Raw genomic sequence first — 20,137 nt, forward strand, 5'->3', positions numbered from 1 at the left:
TTAATATCAAAGACATCCCAATTTCAAAGTACGATGAAATAACGGTAGTTCGATCTGATAATCAAATAAATAGACATTTCAGTACATTTATTATCATAATACATTAAATCAGTGAAACCATCGAAGTTTTAGGCCTTCTCTGAGAACAATCAATGAGAGAAAGTAGCCTAATCTAGCATCCTAATATTGTTAATAGCCAACCATTAAAAACGCATTAAAAATAACACTTTGAAACTTTTGTAGACGTTTGAAGATAGTTAGAAAGCTAACCAAATACAACTGAGTCATCCTTTCTGCAGAAGTTATTGTCTTGAGAACCAATGGCAGTATAGAAAAACCCAAATGAAATTGTGTTGAAGAATAGCAAACGTCAAACGTCCTTCATCTGTGATTCTTCACTTCACACACAAGGTAAAAAGCTTCAGTATTGCATCCCTGAGAAATAAACAGAACAGAAAATGATTGGATAATATTAAAATAATAATTATAGTTAAATAAAATAGAACAGAAAATGTCAGTGTGGCCATAGTAATCAAGAATCACTTGTACTTTTCCTTCAAGAAAAACAATTTTAATGTTCTAAATTGCCAGTGAAACCTCTTGGCCAAAGTGAAAAACATAAAAAATGACAAACCTTATAAATGGAATGTACGACAAGCCATACCTGCAGATGATACAAAAGTCAGTTTGAAACAAACCACTATGCACCCCAACATAGTACTCATAAGAAAACAAAACCACAATTGATATTAATTAAAAATTACATACCAGGCAAATGCTAAGACTTGCAAGATGCAGAACAGCAGAGCAAGACCAAAGTTCTTCCACTAAAAGAAAAAAAAGCTACATTCACCAACTGTAAGAAACTCCTTGTAACCATCACAAGCTATACCATGCCACCATGACAATGTTTTATTCAACTTATTGTTCATGCAAACCCATCCCCTGTCTCGTACATAAAACCATAGACATATATACATACATGTATATATGTCTATGCATAAAGCATGTGAGTGCTGTTATGCTATTGGTTGGGATCCCAACTTACCCAGAATGCAGCACAGAGGGTCAACACAAGACAAGTCTAGAACACAGAAGAGACCTTTTCAGATGTAAGGCTTCCAAACTGCTTGCATGAATACACAAGCCACCCTACAAGTAGCTTATCGTGAACATGGCTTTAGGCCTTTGGATCTTACGGGAATTATCAAAACGATCATTACTGCGTCTGAGGCCATTGAAATGGCTTGAAAATCCAGTATTTTTCTTTAGACAACAAATGTTTTCCAATTCCCTCAATGGACACTTTGACAGAAAATGAAAGGAAAAGACCAGAAGGCCAAACCCAGGCACTGCTGATGACTCACCAGCATGATGGTGGTAGCCAGAGCTCTCGTTTTGTCACACATCCTCTTCAGCTGTTTCACTGGGCCCATCAGAAACATGGTGCTGTGGGAAGATTCACACCATCACATCTCTCCTGCTGTATAAGAGGCCAGGCAACACAGCAGTCTAACTCTCCCAAATATTGTCGTCTTTGTATGTTTTAATATGGTGTTCCTGACATGGATTCTGCATCTGTATATCCACATTTACAGTAAAAAAATAAATACATCTTGTGTCGTCTGTGTGTGAAAGCAATTAGAAGTGGGTCGCACCTGCATAGGGAGCAGACATTTCCAAATGTGTAAAAGACGATGAATAGAATGATTCCAATCTTTGGAATGAACAGCGTACATACTCCCTACAAAGGCAAGCAGAGACATACAGCAAGTTACGGGATTCAAGGACAGTAGTGTTTTTATGGGCTAAAATTAGGCCTACTGAAGTTCAGGTTTGTAGATAAGAGTAACCACCAACAGTTTACATCATATGTAATAAACTGTCATTTATGTATGATTTATTTGTCCTTTTTTGTCAAACTGATATTATATACACAACTCCCCACCATCAAGATTGAGACTAAGTAGGGTTGTAAACAGTGAAAGAAGAGTTTTACTGCATGTCTGCAGTCTCCAAAGCAAGACAAACCAGTAGTTCCACATTACTCTCTTCAGCTTTTAATAGAACAATGGAGTATGGAAGCCTTGATACAGAGAAACCAACTGTAGCCTATATCATGTAGCCTACATACTGCGTTCTCACCAATATAGTGCAAACAACGCCAATCACGAAACAGCCGATGAATCCTTTTATGCGTGTACCCCAGCCTAAAGTGGAAGCTTCGTTCGCTGCCTGCAATAACGTGAAATGTGTCAATCGATTTTAATTACCTTTTATATAACCTAATTTTAACAAAGTTATTCTCGCTAAAAGAACAGAGGGAGAAGACAGAGTGGTGACTTGCCTCAACGGGAAACGAATGACTCCATATATCCGTTCGCACCACAAAGGATTGGCTTGAATGTTTGAGTGACACTTGTGATCGACTGTGATTGATCGGAGTTCATTTCTGCGTCGCTCCTTTGGCATCGGGCCCGCACGCAACGGTGAGATCAGACGCTACCTTTTTTCCGTCTCGCCTCAAGAGAGATTGTCTTGAGGGATTCCTCGAGGGATTGCAGCAGGATACCAGACAGGTTGTCTGATCTCTGTGCTGTGCCACTGCCAGGGCCAGCTGTGGTGGTGACAGAGCCGTACAAAACCATGTCATTAAGAGAATTCCTTTGAATTGTTGTGTTATTTCGCTTCCATGGAAAACTAGAGCATGTTGATGTTGGCCTAATATATATTATTAGTCCATCTGACACTTGTTGCACAAGCCACCTTATTTGCAATATTGCCCATTCATATTCCTATTATTGTTTTTATATATCTTTTATTTATATTTTATAATTTACATTGTTTTATTTTTTAGATTGTTAGATCCTAGGATAAGTTAAGACTACTGTATTTTATACTTTTTAATTGAAGATCCGTATATGTTTATTGTTTGCACCTTCCGGCCACAGTAAATGCTTGTTTGTGTAAACCTACATGGCGAATTAAACCAAACTCTGATTCTCTGATTCTGATTATGTCGGGCTGCGGTTGCATGTGTTCTTGGCTAGCTGTAGTGTAATCGTTTAGCAGATGTTTTCACCCCTCTGCTCTCTGACACACAACTCACATGGTCTCGGCCATCCAGTCTGGACTGTCGGTCGTCTATCGGGAACAGCAGCACACGCCCGAGTTCCAGATCTTGAACAAGACGGCGAAGAAAAAAAACAGGACATACAAGGACAAACCTGTTAAGAGCTGCAATGGCCTGTGCCTGCTGATCCACTGTGGTGTACACTACATGTCTTTGGGACTGAGGTGTAGAGTACACATTAGGGAGTAGTTAACCCACTAGGTGGTTAGGAGTATACATACTTAGGTGTGGTGTACATACTGGGTAGGTAGGAGAGTACACATTAGGGAGTAGTTAACCCACTAGGTGGTTAGGAGTATACATACTTAGGTGTGGTGTACATACTGGGTAGGTAGGAGAGTACACAGTAAGGTGTGGTGTAAACACCAGGTACTAGGTAGGAGTCTCTGGGACTGTGACCACATCTCACCCTTCATCTTTCCTGCCAGCTCGTACTGTTTGCGTGGCTCATCGGAACGTGTCTCCAGTGCTGAGAACAGCCCGCCCCTGCCCCACCTTCCGGAGTCATCTACGAGCCAACAACAGCCAACATCAGGGAGCCAACAGAAACACAACGCAGACAACACGCTTCGGTGCCCCTACTGTTCTCCCAGATAATTGAAAGCAGAAAACGCCGACTGTTCGACACTATCTCTGCTTCTAGAGTATCTGGGAGAATATGGCCGAGAATACGGGTTGACATACCAACACAGTGTACTATGATGGCGTCACCGCCGGTGGCATGCGGATGGGTCACGTCCCCCAGCACGTAGCGGATGGCCGTGTGCTCGGAATCTGTGGAGGAGATGCTGCCGTCCTCCTCCTCCTCTTCCTCGCTTTCCCCCGAGGGTAAGCACCTGGATCTGTACCCGCAAGATTCCCACCACGCCATCCTGCATGAGACCCCGAACACAGACACCCCCCCCACACACACACACACACACACACGCACACGAACACACCTCAACGGTTAAAGTCCGAGGAGAGGCGGGCCTTCTCAGGTGTGTACAGCTGCTTCCTTACTTCTTCTTCTGTTTCTGCTCCTGCTGGTTCCTCTTCCTGTCCTCCAGTAGCTTGGCCCTCTTGGCCGCAGCCTCCTGCCCCCTCTTCCTCCTCGCCTCCAGCTCTGCCTCGCTCAGGATCTTCCTCTTCCTTGGCGCCAGCCCCAGACGCCCCGCCAGAGAGCCCTGATATTACCCACAATGCAACAGCCTCAAGCTGGGATACGAGCAACACGCTTTGATGTAACCAGTGTTGTGCATGAACGAGTACATTTTTATGAGAACGATGAACTGAACGCAACTTATATGACACATAATGAATTTGAATGGTGAACACGTTCATATTATCTGAGGTCTGGCTAAAACATTACGGAACATTGACGCGCAGACAGGGGGGGCGTGCTTACTTGTGTGTGGTAGCTACATGTGTTTCTTGTGTGTGTGTGTGTATGTATGTGTGTAGCGGAGGCAGCTTACTCCAGCGTTGTGGCGCAGAGCGCGCCCCTCTCGTCCTGCCTCGTCCTGCCCCTCCAGCTGTTCCTCCAGCAGCTTCTCAAAGCTGCGCTGGTCCTCAGAGCTGGGGTCCCTGGAGTAGTCTCTCCCCTCAAAGCAGTACATGTGGTCTGGAGGACACAGAGGTGGTGAGGAGGTTCCACCCAGCTCAACGAAGCAAAGCTCCAACCTGCCATGCTGCGTAAACTGTTCCGTGGGTTCGAGGCCCACACTGATGTCCCATTGTAGCTTAATGGTTAGTGCTGGCCTCTCACATGGGAGATTCTCCGGGTTTGATTCTCGAATCAACGCAGTGGATACTCACTCTGGCTGTCGGGTTCGGAGTCCTCCTCTTCTACCCTGGGCAGGTCATCGTTGGATAGCCACTCCCCGCCCCGTGACGGACCCAGGATCAAACTTAGGTCCACTTCCTGGACCGTACTCTCCTCGGACGACAGCAGCTTGTCTACTCCGAACTTGAGGACCTCACTCAACTTTGGCCAAGAAACCAGAGAGAGCGAGGGAGTTAGTGAGATAGATATTAATGTCCTCTTTCCTCTATCACTTTCTTTCTGCAAATGGTAGAGAAAAATAGATGTGAGGAAATGGAACAGGAGAACTTCCAACTGCAGTAGTTAGAGAGGTGTGGCTGTCCGACGGTAGATGTCATGCAGTGTAGATGCATGCAGGACGCAGGCTGACTGCGGTTGCCAGGTTTGCACTGCGGTTGCCAGGTTTGCCTGACCTGAAGCCCGGCAGCAGCAGACTGGGCCTTCTCCAGCAGGGAGAAGCGGCCCTCCTCGATCACCGTGTTGGTGAGGCGCAGCTTGGACACGGCCCGGGAATACACAATCTCCTCCACCGTGTCTCTACCCAGGAGACGGATCACCTTCACAGCCCTGCGAGCATCACCAGCGATCACATGTACATTCGGATTTTATTTGATTTATTTTGCAGACGCAATGACTCAAAAGCTGTTTGGATAACTAGACACCAGGAACAGGAATCAACCGTGAGTTTTTTTGTTTGTTTGTTTTTTTGTGAGGAAAAAGCACCTCTGACTTCTTACCTGGTTTGACCAATGCGATGACAACGCGCAGCTGCCTGCAAGTCATTCTGGGGGTTGAAGTCGCTGTCCATGAAGATGACCGTGTCCGCAGCGGTCAGATTCATCCCTACTCCCCCTACACAGCGGACACAGGTGAACAAGCCCGGCTTAGACGGCGTGGGGAATGAACAATGCCAGGCCGTCAAAGCCTGGCATTGTTCATTCGGAGGATGTCTGTCAGAGCTTTTCAGAGAGAGACAGAAAGGGAACGAGATTGGGTGTCTTGCCACGCCTTATATAAGATGTCGACTCCAGTCACTGGTATGCAACAGCACAGTGCTGAACATCACGCAACTGAGAATTGCGTGAGAATTTTGCTTGCTACACAGAAGAGAAAAATCATGGGATTCGGGGTGATCTGAAAAAACGTAGAGGCAGCCTCTTTACTTTCATTATCTGCGTAAGAGCCAAGGAACTGCTAGCCTACAAACAGGACTTCCTGTCTACGTCTAATCTCTATGTGGCTTTTGCTGTTAACAGTCAGAGCTTAAGTAACAGATAAGGAAATCGGAGTACGCAGGTGATGGTGGTGGGAAAATCGATTTGAGGGAGGCTGTGACAGGAACAGAAGACGTAAATATACATATTTTGGCAGGGTAGGTGCAATAATTAAGATACAAATGTTGTTTGTTGTATGTTAGGGTGATGGTGACCGCCAACCTGCTCTGGTGCTGAGCAGGAAGACAAACACATCCTTGCTGCTGAAGTTCTTGATAGCCAGGTTCCTCTCCTCTCCTCTGACAGAGCCATCCAGGCGCTCGTAGCTGTATCCTGCACAGAAACAACCGCAGGAATGTATGATTAATACATGTGTACAAAACAAATAAAAGGTGGGTTATGGGGAGAATATGTTGGGGCCTGGGGAGAATATGTTGGGGCCTGTGAAGAAAAACTAAGCGTGAGCCAACGCTGTCAGAAATATTAATTTATCAAGCATTGCACAGTCAGTCGGTGAACAAGTTCAAGAAAGTTTATTGCTTGCGGCCGGTCCACAAGGAGACAAAAACATCACACGCCATTGTGCTACAAAGTTTGTCTGCTAGCATGTTGCGCCAGCTAGCTATTTAAGCAGAACCGCTCTTTACAGTCATTGGTTAAGACAAAGGCATGCAAATGTTCCATGGCTCTTCTTCATTGGCTCCTTGCATAGACCTGGCGCGCGTGGGTGCGTGCGTGTTAGAGTGCGTGCGTGTTTACGACATCAACCCTGATTGAAACACAACAGGATCTCTTGATGTCGTAAAAGCTCCCTCACATAAGTGTCAACAAATGGTCTCCAGACCTTGCACCCCATCTTAGTCCTTGTCAAACAGCATCTCCTTAAAACAAACAAACCCCCAACATCTTCTAGTCTGAACAAATGCTCACCCTTCCCCCAGGGTGATAAGACAGCCTAGAGTCTAGTTTGGGGGGCTCTGTTATCTGCTGACAAACTACTAAGCATCTGTATTATTATTCAGTATAAAACATCACATTCTTAATTTCTCCGACAAACGCCAATAACAAATTTATCATTAAGTATGATGCTGCCATTAATCTGTCAACCCGTGAAAGAAGTTGTCATACGCTTCAAAGCGTTCATCACTCACACAACTTTAGAAACACAGGGTACTGTAACCCCCCACACTAGACAGTCCTTGCCAAGGAGAACCCATCATTGAAGTGGTTTTCAGAGGGGAGGCCTACCTCGGTACTCCATGTAGTCCTGCACTATGTCCAGCATCCTGGTCAGCTGGGAGAACAGCAACACACGATGGCCCCTGGACAGACACATGGAAGCCAGGAAGTCACGAGAGACAAGTATAAACAGGGCTCCTCTTAAAAGAACGGTATTCTGTTGACAGAATTGTAACCTCTTGGCAATTGGGTAAGCAAATGATATAAGAGTATTATGTTGATATAATGGCAATCTGTTGGTTATTTGGTTATCTGTTAGTATGGCGATCAGATAGACTGATGATATTTTGGTCCTCGGGTGATCTGTTGATCTGCATCTGTTGATGTGCATTTAGGCAAGAGAGGTGGAGAAAGGACAGACCCTTCATGTAGATAGGACAGCATGCTGTCCAGCAGACAGAGCTTCCCACTGGCTTCGACAAGATGCTCCCCCATCACAAAGGGCTCAGGCTCCACACCTTCTCAGGCGGAGCGGGGGAGGAGAGCCAAGGGAGGAGGGGGGGGGGGCATGGAGGAAGGAAGAGAGGAGGGAGGCCGAGGGGGGGGAGTGATAAGAGGCAAGGTCAGCGCTCATGTGGCGAAAGCAAGTTCCTCCTCGACCCCGTGATGAAGTGGCAACAGCGGCGGGCCCTCACCGTCAAACAGGTAGGGATGGTCCACGCACTTCCTCAGCTGCATCAGGATATTCAACAGTCGTGTCTTGCCGGCCTCCTCACGTCCGAAGGCATCTGGAGATGCAAAACAAAACAAACTCACTCACTCACTCACTCACTCAACTGGTCCCTTAACCTTCTCCGACCGATCTCAGGCAAAAGCACCCAGGTACAGATCACCCGTCCGGCCGACCGGCCTCACCGCGGTCCTTCATCAGGAGCGCCTTGTAGTACTTCTTCTGCAGGGCTGACATGCCGTGGTACACCACCAGCTCTGTCTTCCTGGGCAGGTCGGCAGCCACCTCGGCCTTCACCCTGCGCAGCAGGAAGGGCTGCAGGATGCTCTGGAGATCGCTGGCTGGGGACAGAAGTGCGGGAGTGACCACAGGAGACTCTATTGGGCCGATGATTCTACCCTGCACCATGAAGATTCGTTTCATTTGAAGCTGACTCGATGACATTCGATTCCGTTCCACACACTTTGCTAATCCCGATGTAAATTCAAACGGCGGAAACTCGAGAGCGACAAAAACAAGTTGTAACTATGACAGCGCCACAGGCTGATTTCATGTATTGTGTTGAGCGGATGATATAGCTCTGTCATTCATGGAGTGTTGAGAGAAGATCAGCGGGTTGCGCAGCAGCATACCAAGAGAAGGTTGGGACTGTACGTGGGCGTACGTGTCAACAAAGTTGTCCTTCTCGTCGGCGGCGAAAAGGCTGGGCTGGATGAAGTTGAGCAGGGAGTAAACCTCCAGCAGGTTGTTCTGGATGGGGGTCCCAGTCAACAGGACTCTAAAGCCCACAGAAAACTGAGAGGGAGACAGGGAGGGAGACAGGGAGGGAGACAGGGAGAGACAGGGAGGGAGACAGGGAGAGACGGAGACATGGAGGGAGGGAGACAGGGAGGGAGGGAGACAGGGAGGGAGACAGGGAGGGAGACAGGGAGGGAGACAGGGAGGGAGACAGGGAGGGAGACAGGGAGGGAGACAGGGAGGGAGACAGGGAGGGAGACAGGGAGACAGGGAGACAGGGAGGGAGGGAGGGAGGGAGGGAGGGAGGGAGGGAGGGAGGGAGGGAGGGAGGGAGGGAGGGAGGGAGGGAGGGAGGGAGGGAGGGAGGGAGGGAGGGAGGGAGGGAGGGAGGGAGGGAGGGAGGGAGGGAGGGAGGGAGGGAGGGAGGGAGGGAGGGAGGGAGGGAGGGAGGGAGGGAGGGAGGGAGGGAGGGAGGGAGGGAGGGAGGGAGGGAGGGAGGGAGGGAGGGAGGGAGGGAGGGAGGGTGAGTAGTGTGAGGGGATTGGAGGTGGGGGACCCTGCAAAGGTAGTTCTGATACCTCAGTCAGGGTTTTGTGCAACAACGAGTTCTGATTCTTCAGCCTGTGGGCCTCGTCTACAACGAGAATCTTCCATTTCCGCCTTAAGGAAAGAGCAACGCAAAATGTGTTTATTAAACTATGATTCATTGTCATTCAAAGTATTATTGCTGTGCATTCTGTAGGAAACAAAGATCATCACTCACTTCTTTATGAACGTGGCGTCTTTGAGACACAGCTGACAAAGGAAAGACGGAGTCCAACCAATTAACAACAACACAACTCAATCAATAACAGATACAAATCCAACAACATATAAAAAAAGGGTGTTAAATTGGATACATAAAGACAGGTGCATTTATTTACAATATCGGGACATGCCATTAAGGATCACCTCATAGGTAGTCAGCAGAACCTGAAAGTCCATGGTGTCCATGTTTCTCTGTAGCTCCGCCCTCGTGTCCTTGTCTCCAGTGTAACTCAAAACCGTCAGCCCTGGAGAAAAACTAAGGAGATCACAGACGTATGAAAAACATTGTGTTTGGCCCGCTGCCAAAAGAACAATCAAATTCCTGGAGATTGCATCAATCTTTCATATTTGACACTGTATTCATTTAGCAGATGCTTTTATGGAAAGTGACATAAAACAGGGCATATATACAGTACAGGAAGAACCTTTGGAACCGCAGTCATGCTCTCCCCCCAGTACCGTAGAGAGAGCATGTACTGTACACCTCCCTGTCCAGAACACAAACTTTGGAATAGTCTCCCCCCAGTGGCAGTACCAGGACATGTTTATAAAGCTGTCTAGTTACCAGGATAAACAGACAGCAGAGAGTATTCTTAACCGAAAATCAAGGGGTGAGTGAAGAATTGTGCATCCTCTATTAATTGCAGAAATGCTTACTATTGTTCCAGTAGTAGTGTATGGATGTGGGTCTAATCTGTGTCCAATAAAAAGTAGGTTTACTCTGTATATGCTGTATATCTTTAGACTACTATCTGACATCCTCCTTCACCATAAAACTCGTGTTTGCTGTGTTGCCAAACCACCGTTTCATCTCTGTTCTCCAGTTGTCCATGACAGAGAGCGGGCTGAGCACCAGAAACGGCCCCTTGATCCCCATCGCTCCGCTCATGTACACCAGCAGAGAGATGGTCTGTGGGAGGAGTAAAACACAGACACACAGTCACCGTCTACTCCAAATCATAGTCTGCTCTTGCACAGTGACATCTTTTTTTTTTTTTTTTTGCATGAGAGTGACGGGTTGCCGTGCCAACACCTGACAAGTCTTGCCCAGACCCATTTCGTCCCCTAAAATGCATCCTTCTTGATTCTTAAGGCACTGAACGAGCCACCTCACTCCATCCAACTGATACGTTCTCAGCGTTATCCCTGAGGAGACACGACCGAGTTCATGTTAGAAGACAGGTATATTTAAGACCGCTGTTCTGGAGAAGTCAGCTCCTCTGTTCCCCCTTCCTTGTGCGAATTCAGTACGTTTTCTCTTGTTGATTGGTTGAGCTGAATGTGATTTATATAATCTTGTGTGTTGGCTTAGAGTGTACTCCACCTACTTTCCAGGATACACATGAGGATACTCATCTTTCATTCATTATTTTACATTGATCATCGTGTGTTATACTTTTCATCTATACACCTGTCTTTTACACTGAGAACACGGGGGGAACAGTCTTCCCTGGAGGCCTGCGGAAAGAGGTTCCACCCCCGTATATTACAGTCTGGCCATTTATAAAACAATACAGTGATGCTGGTTATGTATGTTGCTGTAATCATTATTGATTATACAAGTTGCATCTGTACATCAGACTGTAATATAAACACACGAGATTATATAAATCACATTGAGCTCAACCAAGCAACAAGAGAAAACGTAATGACGTTGTGCACGCGCAAGGAAGAGGGAACAGGGGAACCTGGAACACCGGTATTTGGACCACACCAATGGTGCAGCTGTAAAGTTATGTAAACAGTTAGCCTACTGCTCATTCTTTTCTATCGCTCGTTCTTACAGACCAGCCACCAACTAGATCATCAAGGCTGCCACTGTTTATATCATGTATATAGTCTATTTGGTTTACATAGCCTACATTCGGGATACAACTGCTGTGTCAGTAATGAAGTAATTAATTAATTAAAGTCAATACCTTGCAAGCCCCATTTCTGCAAGTCGCTTTCGCCAAGATTTATCGTCGGTTTATCTGGCACACTGTCTTTTACTTTCTGAGTGAAACTTGTCATATTATTTTCCGATTTGAACAAACTTTTGTATTTAACTAACTATAGTAAGAAATATATTCTCTGCGTCAAGCGCCAAAGTTTGCTTAGAATGTGACTTCCGCATCCGATGGTCACATGGGTGTGCACGTTTTGATAAGATAGTCACCATCATCGCAACACCCCCCATTGGACTCAGGGTAAGATTAATATCAAAGACATCCCAATTTCAAAGTACGATGAAATAACGGTAGTTCGATCTGATAATCAAATAAATAGACATTTCAGTACATTTATTATCATAATACATTAAATCAGTGAAACCATCGAAGTTTTAGGCCTTCTCTGAGAACAATCAATGAGAGAAAGTAGCCTAATCTAGCATCCTAATATTGTTAATAGCCAACCATTAAAAACGCATTAAAAATAACACTTTGAAACTTTTGTAGACGTTTGAAGATAGTTAGAAAGCTAACCAAATACAACTGAGTCATCCTTTCTGCAGAAGTTATTGTCTTGAGAACCAATGGCAGTATAGAAAAACCCAAATGAAATTGTGTTGAAGAATAGCAAACGTCAAACGTCCTTCATCTGTGATTCTTCACTTCACACACAAGGTAAAAAGCTTCAGTATTGCATCCCTGAGAAATAAACAGAACAGAAAATGATTGGATAATATTAAAATAATAATTATAGTTAAATAAAATAGAACAGAAAATGTCAGAGTGTGGCCATAGTAATCAAGAATCACTTGTACTTTTCCTTCAAGAAAAACAATTTTAATGTTCTAAATTGCCAGTGAAACCTCTTGGCCAAAGTGAAAAACATAAAAAATGACAAACCTTATAAATGGAATGTACGACAAGCCATACCTGCAGATGATACAAAAGTCAGTTTGAAACAAACCACTATGCACCCCAACATAGTACTCATAAGAAAACAAAACCACAATTGATATTAATTAAAAATTACATACCAGGCAAATGCTAAGACTTGCAAGATGCAGAACAGCAGAGCAAGACCAAAGTTCTTCCACTAAAAGAAAAAAAAGCTACATTCACCAACTGTAAGAAACTCCTTGTAACCATCACAAGCTATACCATGCCACCATGACAATGTTTTATTCAACTTATTGTTCATGCAAACCCATCCCCTGTCTCGTACATAAAACCATAGACATATATACATACATGTATATATGTCTATGCATAAAGCATGTGAGTGCTGTTATGCTATTGGTTGGGATCCCAACTTACCCAGAATGCAGCACAGAGGGTCAACACAAGACAAGTCTAGAACACAGAAGAGACCTTTTCAGATGTAAGGCTTCCAAACTGCTTGCATGAATACACAAGCCACCCTACAAGTAGCTTATCGTGAACATGGCTTTAGGCCTTTGGATCTTACGGGAATTATCAAAACGATCATTACTGCGTCTGAGGCCATTGAAATGGCTTGAAAATCCAGTATTTTTCTTTAGACAACAAATGTTTTCCAATTCCCTCAATGGACACTTTGACAGAAAATGAAAGGAAAAGACCAGAAGGCCAAACCCAGGCACTGCTGATGACTCACCAGCATGATGGTGGTAGCCAGAGCTCTCGTTTTGTCACACATCCTCTTCAACTGTTTCACTGGGCCCATCAGAAACATGGTGCTGTGGGAAGATTCACACCATCACATCTCTCCTGCTGTATAAGAGGCCAGGCAACACAGCAGTCTAACTCTCCCAAATATTGTCGTCTTTGTATGTTTTAATATGGTGTTCCTGACATGGATTCTGCATCTGTATATCCACATTTACAGTAAAAAAATAAATACATCTTGTGTCGTCTGTGTGTGAAAGCAATTAGAAGTGGGTCGCACCTGCATAGGGAGCAGACATTTCCAAATGTGTAAAAGACGATGAATAGAATGATTCCAATCTTTGGAATGAACAGCGTACATACTCCCTACAAAGGCAAGCAGAGACATACAGCAAGTTACGGGATTCAAGGACAGTAGTGTTTTTATGGGCTAAAATTAGGCCTACTGAAGTTCAGGTTTGTAGATAAGAGTAACCACCAACAGTTTACATCATATGTAATAAACTGTCATTTATGTATGATTTATTTGTCCTTTTTTGTCAAACTGATATTATATACACAACTCCCCACCATCAAGATTGAGACTAAGTAGGGTTGTAAACAGTGAAAGAAGAGTTTTACTGCATGTCTGCAGTCTCCAAAGCAAGACAAACCAGTAGTTCCACATTACTTTCTTCAGCTTTTAATAGAACAATGGAGTATGGAAGCCTTGATACAGAGAAACCAACTGTAGCCTATATCATGTAGCCTACATACTGCGTTCTCACCAATATAGTGCAAACAACGCCAATCACGAAACAGCCGATGAATCCTTTTATGCGTGTACCCCAGCCTAAAGTGGAAGCTTCGTTCGCTGCCTGCAATAACGTGAAATGTGTCAATCGATTTTAATTACCTTTTATATAACCTAATTTTAACAAAGTTATTCTCAGTGAAGATTTGAAATGTTTTGTTGTTCTTTCTAAAAAAAATTACATGTTTTGATTACAGACCAATAAGTCATTCTCTAGTGGTCTAGATTAAATCTTAAAAATTACGCTGGATTTGAAAACATACCTCTAAAATATTGCGGTCTTCATTCCGTGCCTCTTCGCCGCTTAAAACTGACTTTAGTTTGTCCATGATGGCTATAATGTGATGTATCAGTAGGCACGATTACATTTACTTCCCTTCAAATTGTGCGAGCTCACTCTTGAAGGCGTCACGGACATTCTTGAGAGTCTGCCACCTGTTAGCCCTGTTTACATCCGTCTTGCGAATGATAGGCTCACGGTCACATCTGTTGACTGTGGCCAAAGGGGTCAGCTATGATTTATCCAACAAATGAAGCAGACAAATTGAATTCAAATTGAATTGAAATTACAACATGGCTTTAATGTTAAGTTGACACATGCATATTTAACAAACTCAGTAACTGACAAAACAATTAGCCTACTTGAAGATCATAAAATGATCAAAGTCAAAAAGTATAGCGGTTAAAATCCAGATCAGATATTGACAAATATACAACCACAAGTAGAATCTGTAAAAAAAAAAAAATGTCAGATATATATATATATATATATATAAAAAAAATTCAGATGATAAAATAAATACATCAATTCAAAATATGTCCCAAATTGCACATAATCTCCTTTGGCAGGTTGTTGCTTTTAGTGACAGCTTGTTCAGGTTGTGTAGGATGGAATTGACAGAAAACGACATTATGGAAAATAAAGCAAGAATTCTGGGTTCGATGATAAACAATTAATTGGTTTTATCATTTATCACTCATTTGATCAATGAACATGTTTTAGATTACGTTTACAAAAAAATTGAACCGCATGCTTGTGTCTACTTGTCAAATACACGGTTTCCACTGGAAGGGATGAGAAGGAACCATATACTTCCAGCAATCTTAATATTTGTCTCAGTAGACAAAACTGCAGATGCAACCTTTTTTACCAGTTTCAAGTATTTGCCTTGCCCTAATGAATGTACAACACGTGATACCCGTCATCACCACACGATGGCACTTCTACAAAAACTTTGGCAAAAAACATCCCTGTTCGTTTAGATACTCCATCAACTCCATCAGAAGACAGGTCATTTAACACATGAAAACTTTAGCCCCGTTCTTTCGCAGTAAAAATCTTCATGAAATACGTGCAGTAGCATGAATTAGTATAAATAAGATATGCCTCACGGACAATGATGCCAGGCCTGAGCATAAAAAAGAGAATACAGACATACATTATATGCAAAAGTTCTATGGAAAAATAATACAAATTGTTTAGATTTGGTTCTGTTTGGTTCTCATCTCTGGCTGTGAATCCCTGGAGGCGCAAGGGCCGGCTACGGGTTGTTGAGGTCGGATTCCTTGTGTCGAATCACCATTGAATCACCCAGAATATGGTACTCTGTAAGAGATAGACAAACAGGTAGACAGACAGACAGACAGACAGACAGACAAATAGGCCTTTATAGAATCTCCTCCTCTGATTCTGGGTCTCTTTCCTTGGGCTTCAGCAGTCCCATCTCCATGGGTGGAGTCCTCTTCAGTCTGGACCCTACCACACTGCAGGAGACAAGGGGCATCACTGAAGCAGGAACAAACATATACATGTCCATAGAGGTGATGATCAAACTACAACTAGCCTTGATGAACTACAAAGATGGAGGGCCTCACCAGCTGACGGTGCAGTAGACCACACCCACGACGAGCAAGGCAAAGGCCAGGTGCCAGCAGTAGCACATGGTGATGAACATCATATTGCTGTGATCCTTCAGGTCCCACTCAGGTCCATTGGGTGGATACAGCACAAATCCAATCTGTCACAGGAGAGAAGGGTTCATTGTGTGAGCGACGTGACCATGCTTCTGTGGGTCCTACGCAAAGAGGAACACACAAACATGCACACATACACCCACACACACACCTGCCAGAACCAGCTCCCCTGTAGCAGGGTCAGGGTGCATCGCAGGAGCTCCAGAAGGATGTTCCCTCGGTGGAAGACCTCCAGGAAGGACGTGAGGGCCGAGCCAAAGACGGCGTAGAGCAGCAGCTGGTGGACGTGGACGTCCAGCATCGACCTGCCATGGAGGTGGTACAGGAAGAGGAATCCTGAAAAACAACAACAACACCGTTTTTTTTAAACCGTAGATGTGATCTGTAGGTGTGTTCTAAGGTGCGTGGCCGTGGCTGAGTAGCAGGGAACTATTTGTGGTTCCACAAACTGGCCAAACCCACCCGCCCACCCTGCTCCACACGCCCTACCCACCCACACGCCAGGCTCCTCCCCCCCCCCCTCCCCCCGCCACTAAAGAAATACGCCTCACCCTCTGTGAAGAACGCCAGGGCCAGCATCATCCTGTCCAGCGCCACGGGGGCAACCCCTGTGCCGTGCACGACCAGGGACATGGCCGCCGCCAGCCCAAAGAACAGGTACATGGTGGCGTGCTGCCAGTTCATCAGGCACTCCCAGTGCTTCTCCGCGTAGTCGTACAGGTGGAGCCTAGGACCCTGCGCCGCAAACTGCTCCGCCAGCATCCCTGGATGACGACACACGCAGCCTCCTCGGTTAGATAGGGTTCGTTTGTTTCGCCTCACACAAACTGTCCGAAATCAGGACTCCAATGCGAAGCAGTTAGTTTATTTCTGATGCTTACCGACCACAGAGAAGAAGAGGACGACAGACCCTTCCATCAGCTCGAGACGCCGCTGTGTAGCCCTGTTGGCCAGGCGGGTGGAACCCAGGCTCTTGTTCCTGCGGGTGACGTTCCAGAGGGAGTACTTCCCTGCCCACCACAGCCCGACGATCAGGAAGAACACCCCCGGCAATGCGTGACCCTTGAAGCTGCCCATTTCCCCTCACACCTCCCACGCACTGTCAAGGAGAGAGGCACCATCTTTGTGTTTGATGAATGTTGGTCTGGATGCTTTCCAAGTGAGGAAATGTGTTGTTGCTTTATGTGTTTGACCATGGGCGTGGGTTTGTTTTCAAATGTAGGTGGGACAGCTTTTGGATACGCCAGTTAAATAGAGTTTTCTTAATATAAAGTGTGTGTGGATGTGTGTTGGGGGGGGGACAATCTATGTCCCTTGTCCCTTGAAGTCTAACCTGCAAAATAGAGAAAGTAATTGCTCGAAGCGGTTTAGGTGGTCAGCTGAACAAGAATGAGCTGTCTGAGACCCTGAACATTAGTATCCAAAACTGGAAAACACTAACACTACACAAGTCCCAGCATCTACAGCTGAACAGGTCATACTAACAGAAGCTCTTTCAAGCTTGATCATGTTGTGTTGGGTGGAAGTTATAAAAATCATATGTAACGCAACTGGTTTTCTCACCCTTCTAAACCTTCCCCGAGCCGAGAAACATCCTTGAACACCCTCAAAAAAGGGAACAATTCTCGTAAAAATACATCAAAGGACAAAGGAAAAGTAGAAGGAGTGTCTGCTGATGGGGTAAACAGCGCAATCAGGTGTAATGAGTTTAGAAGAGACGGCTCCACAGCTTGACCTTGTCCACTTGCACCTCTGGAAGGGGAGGTGTGTCGTGCTAGACGGGCTCGGAGAGATGTGCAAAGACAACCTCAAATTGTCAGCTTTTCACCTCACTGCCGATGTTTTGAAATTCACTTCTCTTCTTCGATTGGTAAATATTCACTTTGTGAGCCCGCGGTTGTCTGGAACAACCGTATTCACAAACAGAAAAATAAATAAATAATTTCCGAGGGAAAAGCTCTTTGTTACATGTGAGTGGCGCGGTGATTTCGAGTGTGTTGTTGAAGCACAATATCGAGCTACGACAGAATAGATTCAAGCAAGAAAATGAGCCCAATATGGTGTTAAAATGCAGGGCAGGGATCTCTTCATTCAGATGCAGCCTGCCTCTTCACTGTTCTATTTCCATCCCAAACAGCTGCCTTTGATCATTTGATCCTTTGTCTGAATTGTTGAACCAGAAAACTAGTCAAGCACACATACACACACACAAACACCTCATTAATTATTATCTTTCAGTGTACAGGACTGTCTCTCTTGGTCCTAGTTTAAACATTTCTTCATGGCTCCTGTGTTTGTACTCACTGAATCACTGAATGCTGATGATGTGCAGTGATGCTCGTACATGTGATTACTCCAGCTGACCGCAGGAGGGGACAATAAGGAGCGGACAACAGAACAGAATATTTTGGATTCAGACCCAATTCACTACTGCTGGTCACGATTCTTCATCAGAGCATCCTCTCTGCACGCTGTCACCATGGTGATAGAACCCAATTACTCCTGTGGGCCACTTTGAGGGCAAGGAGAACCTTTTGTGATTGGTTGGCATCTATTCTCAATACAACAACAGCACAAGAGTGTGTCTGGGAGAGTCTGCAAATGATAACCATGATATGAGACCATGGCTGATCAACAGTGAAGTAAAATAAAGTAATGCTGATTGATGTTATTTATTTTAGCTGCACTGTGGTGTGAAACCAAATGTTTTTGAAACTAAGTGTCCGGAGACCATTGTAACATAATATAATTAGACAGCAACTCCTGGGCTTTGTGGTTTTCTTGAAGCGTAAAATTACATAAAAATGTTAGTCATTTAGCAGACACTCTTATCCAGAGCGACTTACAGTAAGTACAGGGATATTCCCCCGAGGCAAGTAAGGTAAAGTGCCTTGCCCAAGGACACAATGTAATTTTGCACGGCCGGGAATCGTACCGGCAACCATCTGATTACTAGCCCATTCCCTAACCGCAGTCACCTGACTCCCATATATTATATGTTAAATCAGAGCAGAGGTCTGAGGAATAAAGTGTCTTTCAAACAAGAGGTTTTCAAGGCTATCGTACAGACTTACTTCTGGCTACCGTATAAGCAGTTTAAACAGTAGCATTTACATAAATTTAAAAAAAAATGTATTTTGTGGATTTGTGCTTTGATATCATGCCGGCTTTATGTGCAATACTCCTACAATGCTTTAAACTTACAGTGATTTAGAATGGTAGTGTATGAAGTCAAAACCTGTTGAATATGTCTGCTATTTTAGAAAGCTGTAGCGTAAAGTCGCCTTACCTAAATCGGTGATTTCTGAATTGTCTGGATTTGAAAAGTTGGTGGTGGTTCCGTTAGACAAAATAAACATTTACATTCTATTCCAGCAAATTGTAAACCATTTCACCATCTTCCCAACGAAGTCTTTGTCTAGTCCCTGACAACAGAACTCTCTAAAACAAAGCAAAAAAGTGAGAAGACCACACAACCTTCATCTGTTCACTGGACATAGTTTCGCAATCACTTTGTCGCGATGATGATTTATTCAGAGAATTTAGGGGAATAGCATCATAACGTTTTGGGATTGGCTGGATTTCCAAAAGGGACGTCACTTTTGCTTTCGTTAATTGGATGAAAACCTTTTCAGTCTGCTAGAAGAAAGATTCCACGTGTGCACTTCTACCCCGCCTGCAAGAGGATGGCGGTGGAACTTCAAGACATAAACGGAAAGAAAACCCGCTACATCAGGCTATTTCTGTAAACAGGTCGTTTAGCATTTAAGTTGGAATAAAGTTGTCCACCTTAATTTTACGAGTAAATAGAACAGAATCACCAGTTGATTTTAAGAAACTTTGAATCTACGTGGGGAGAGAATGTCGAGGGCAAATTTAGATAGGAAACGATGACCAGTCAAATGCCTTCACTGGTACAGCGAAGCCTACGTGCGAGGCATCACGTTGTTCTTAAGCAAGATGTTCATAGCAGATTTTATGAACTTGACAAAGGCAGTTTAACTAAAATTAACTATCAATAAATATCTTCAAATTTCTATATCACAAATTTGGCATTAACTTTATTCCACGAGATAGTTTGAAGGTTACAGTTCATCAGACATGACTGGCAAGGGTAAGGCAGGATGAGGAGGGTGTTGTTAAACATAGTAAAATACTACATATTATTTTTTCAAATGTTCTTTTGACAT

At 44.5% G+C, this 20,137-nt stretch overlaps 3 protein-coding genes across 5 annotated transcripts; all 3 read right to left on the bottom strand.

Moving 5' to 3' along the window:
* Positions 1-72: 72 nt before the first annotated feature.
* LOC146254561 (ATP-dependent chromatin remodeler CHD1l-like) lies at positions 73-11,722 on the bottom strand. Its single transcript, XM_084675458.1, has 26 exons — positions 11,525-11,722; positions 10,639-10,751; positions 10,409-10,515; positions 9,750-9,861; positions 9,562-9,593; positions 9,377-9,458; positions 8,693-8,855; positions 8,246-8,401; positions 8,026-8,118; positions 7,752-7,848; positions 7,400-7,473; positions 6,374-6,484; positions 5,675-5,789; positions 5,351-5,504; positions 4,931-5,099; positions 4,591-4,736; positions 4,136-4,299; positions 3,818-4,005; positions 3,543-3,641; positions 3,110-3,180; positions 1,659-1,744; positions 1,368-1,449; positions 1,049-1,084; positions 769-827; positions 635-664; positions 73-435 (listed from the first exon to the last, which is right to left on the bottom strand). Exons 1-26 carry the CDS (start codon positions 11,616-11,618, stop codon positions 396-398), a joined length of 2,673 nt encoding a protein of 890 aa, XP_084531584.1. The 5' UTR covers positions 11,619-11,722; the 3' UTR covers positions 73-395.
* A 150-nt stretch (positions 11,723-11,872) lies between these two features.
* sft2d2a (SFT2 domain containing 2a) lies at positions 11,873-14,462 on the bottom strand. Its single transcript, XM_084676037.1, has 8 exons — positions 14,237-14,462; positions 13,948-14,037; positions 13,461-13,546; positions 13,170-13,251; positions 12,851-12,886; positions 12,571-12,629; positions 12,437-12,466; positions 11,873-12,235 (listed from the first exon to the last, which is right to left on the bottom strand). The coding sequence occupies exons 1-8, from the start codon at positions 14,300-14,302 to the stop codon at positions 12,196-12,198; spliced, it is 489 nt and encodes a 162-aa protein (XP_084532163.1). The 5' UTR covers positions 14,303-14,462; the 3' UTR covers positions 11,873-12,195.
* An 89-nt stretch (positions 14,463-14,551) lies between these two features.
* On the bottom strand, positions 14,552-19,442 carry tmem45a (transmembrane protein 45a). Of its 3 annotated transcripts, XM_084675427.1 has the most exons (7): positions 19,237-19,442; positions 18,252-18,306; positions 16,829-17,046; positions 16,499-16,711; positions 16,099-16,283; positions 15,849-15,991; positions 14,552-15,737 (listed from the first exon to the last, which is right to left on the bottom strand). In XM_084675427.1, exons 3-7 carry the CDS (start codon positions 17,022-17,024, stop codon positions 15,641-15,643), a joined length of 834 nt encoding a protein of 277 aa, XP_084531553.1. In that variant the 5' UTR covers positions 17,025-17,046; positions 18,252-18,306; positions 19,237-19,442; the 3' UTR covers positions 14,552-15,640. The 3 variants fall into 3 exon arrangements, with proteins under 3 accessions (XP_084531553.1, XP_084531552.1, XP_084531554.1); XM_084675426.1 differs by lacking the exon at positions 18,252-18,306; XM_084675428.1 differs by lacking the exons at positions 18,252-18,306; positions 19,237-19,442 and adding an exon at positions 17,511-18,245.
* Between the last annotated feature and the right edge of the window lie 695 nt (positions 19,443-20,137).

The sequence above is a fragment of the Hypomesus nipponensis genome, chromosome 16, assembly GCF_054491055.1.
Source record: "Hypomesus nipponensis isolate SF chromosome 16, ASM5449105v1, whole genome shotgun sequence".
NCBI classification, from domain to species: domain Eukaryota; kingdom Metazoa; phylum Chordata; class Actinopteri; order Osmeriformes; family Osmeridae; genus Hypomesus; species Hypomesus nipponensis.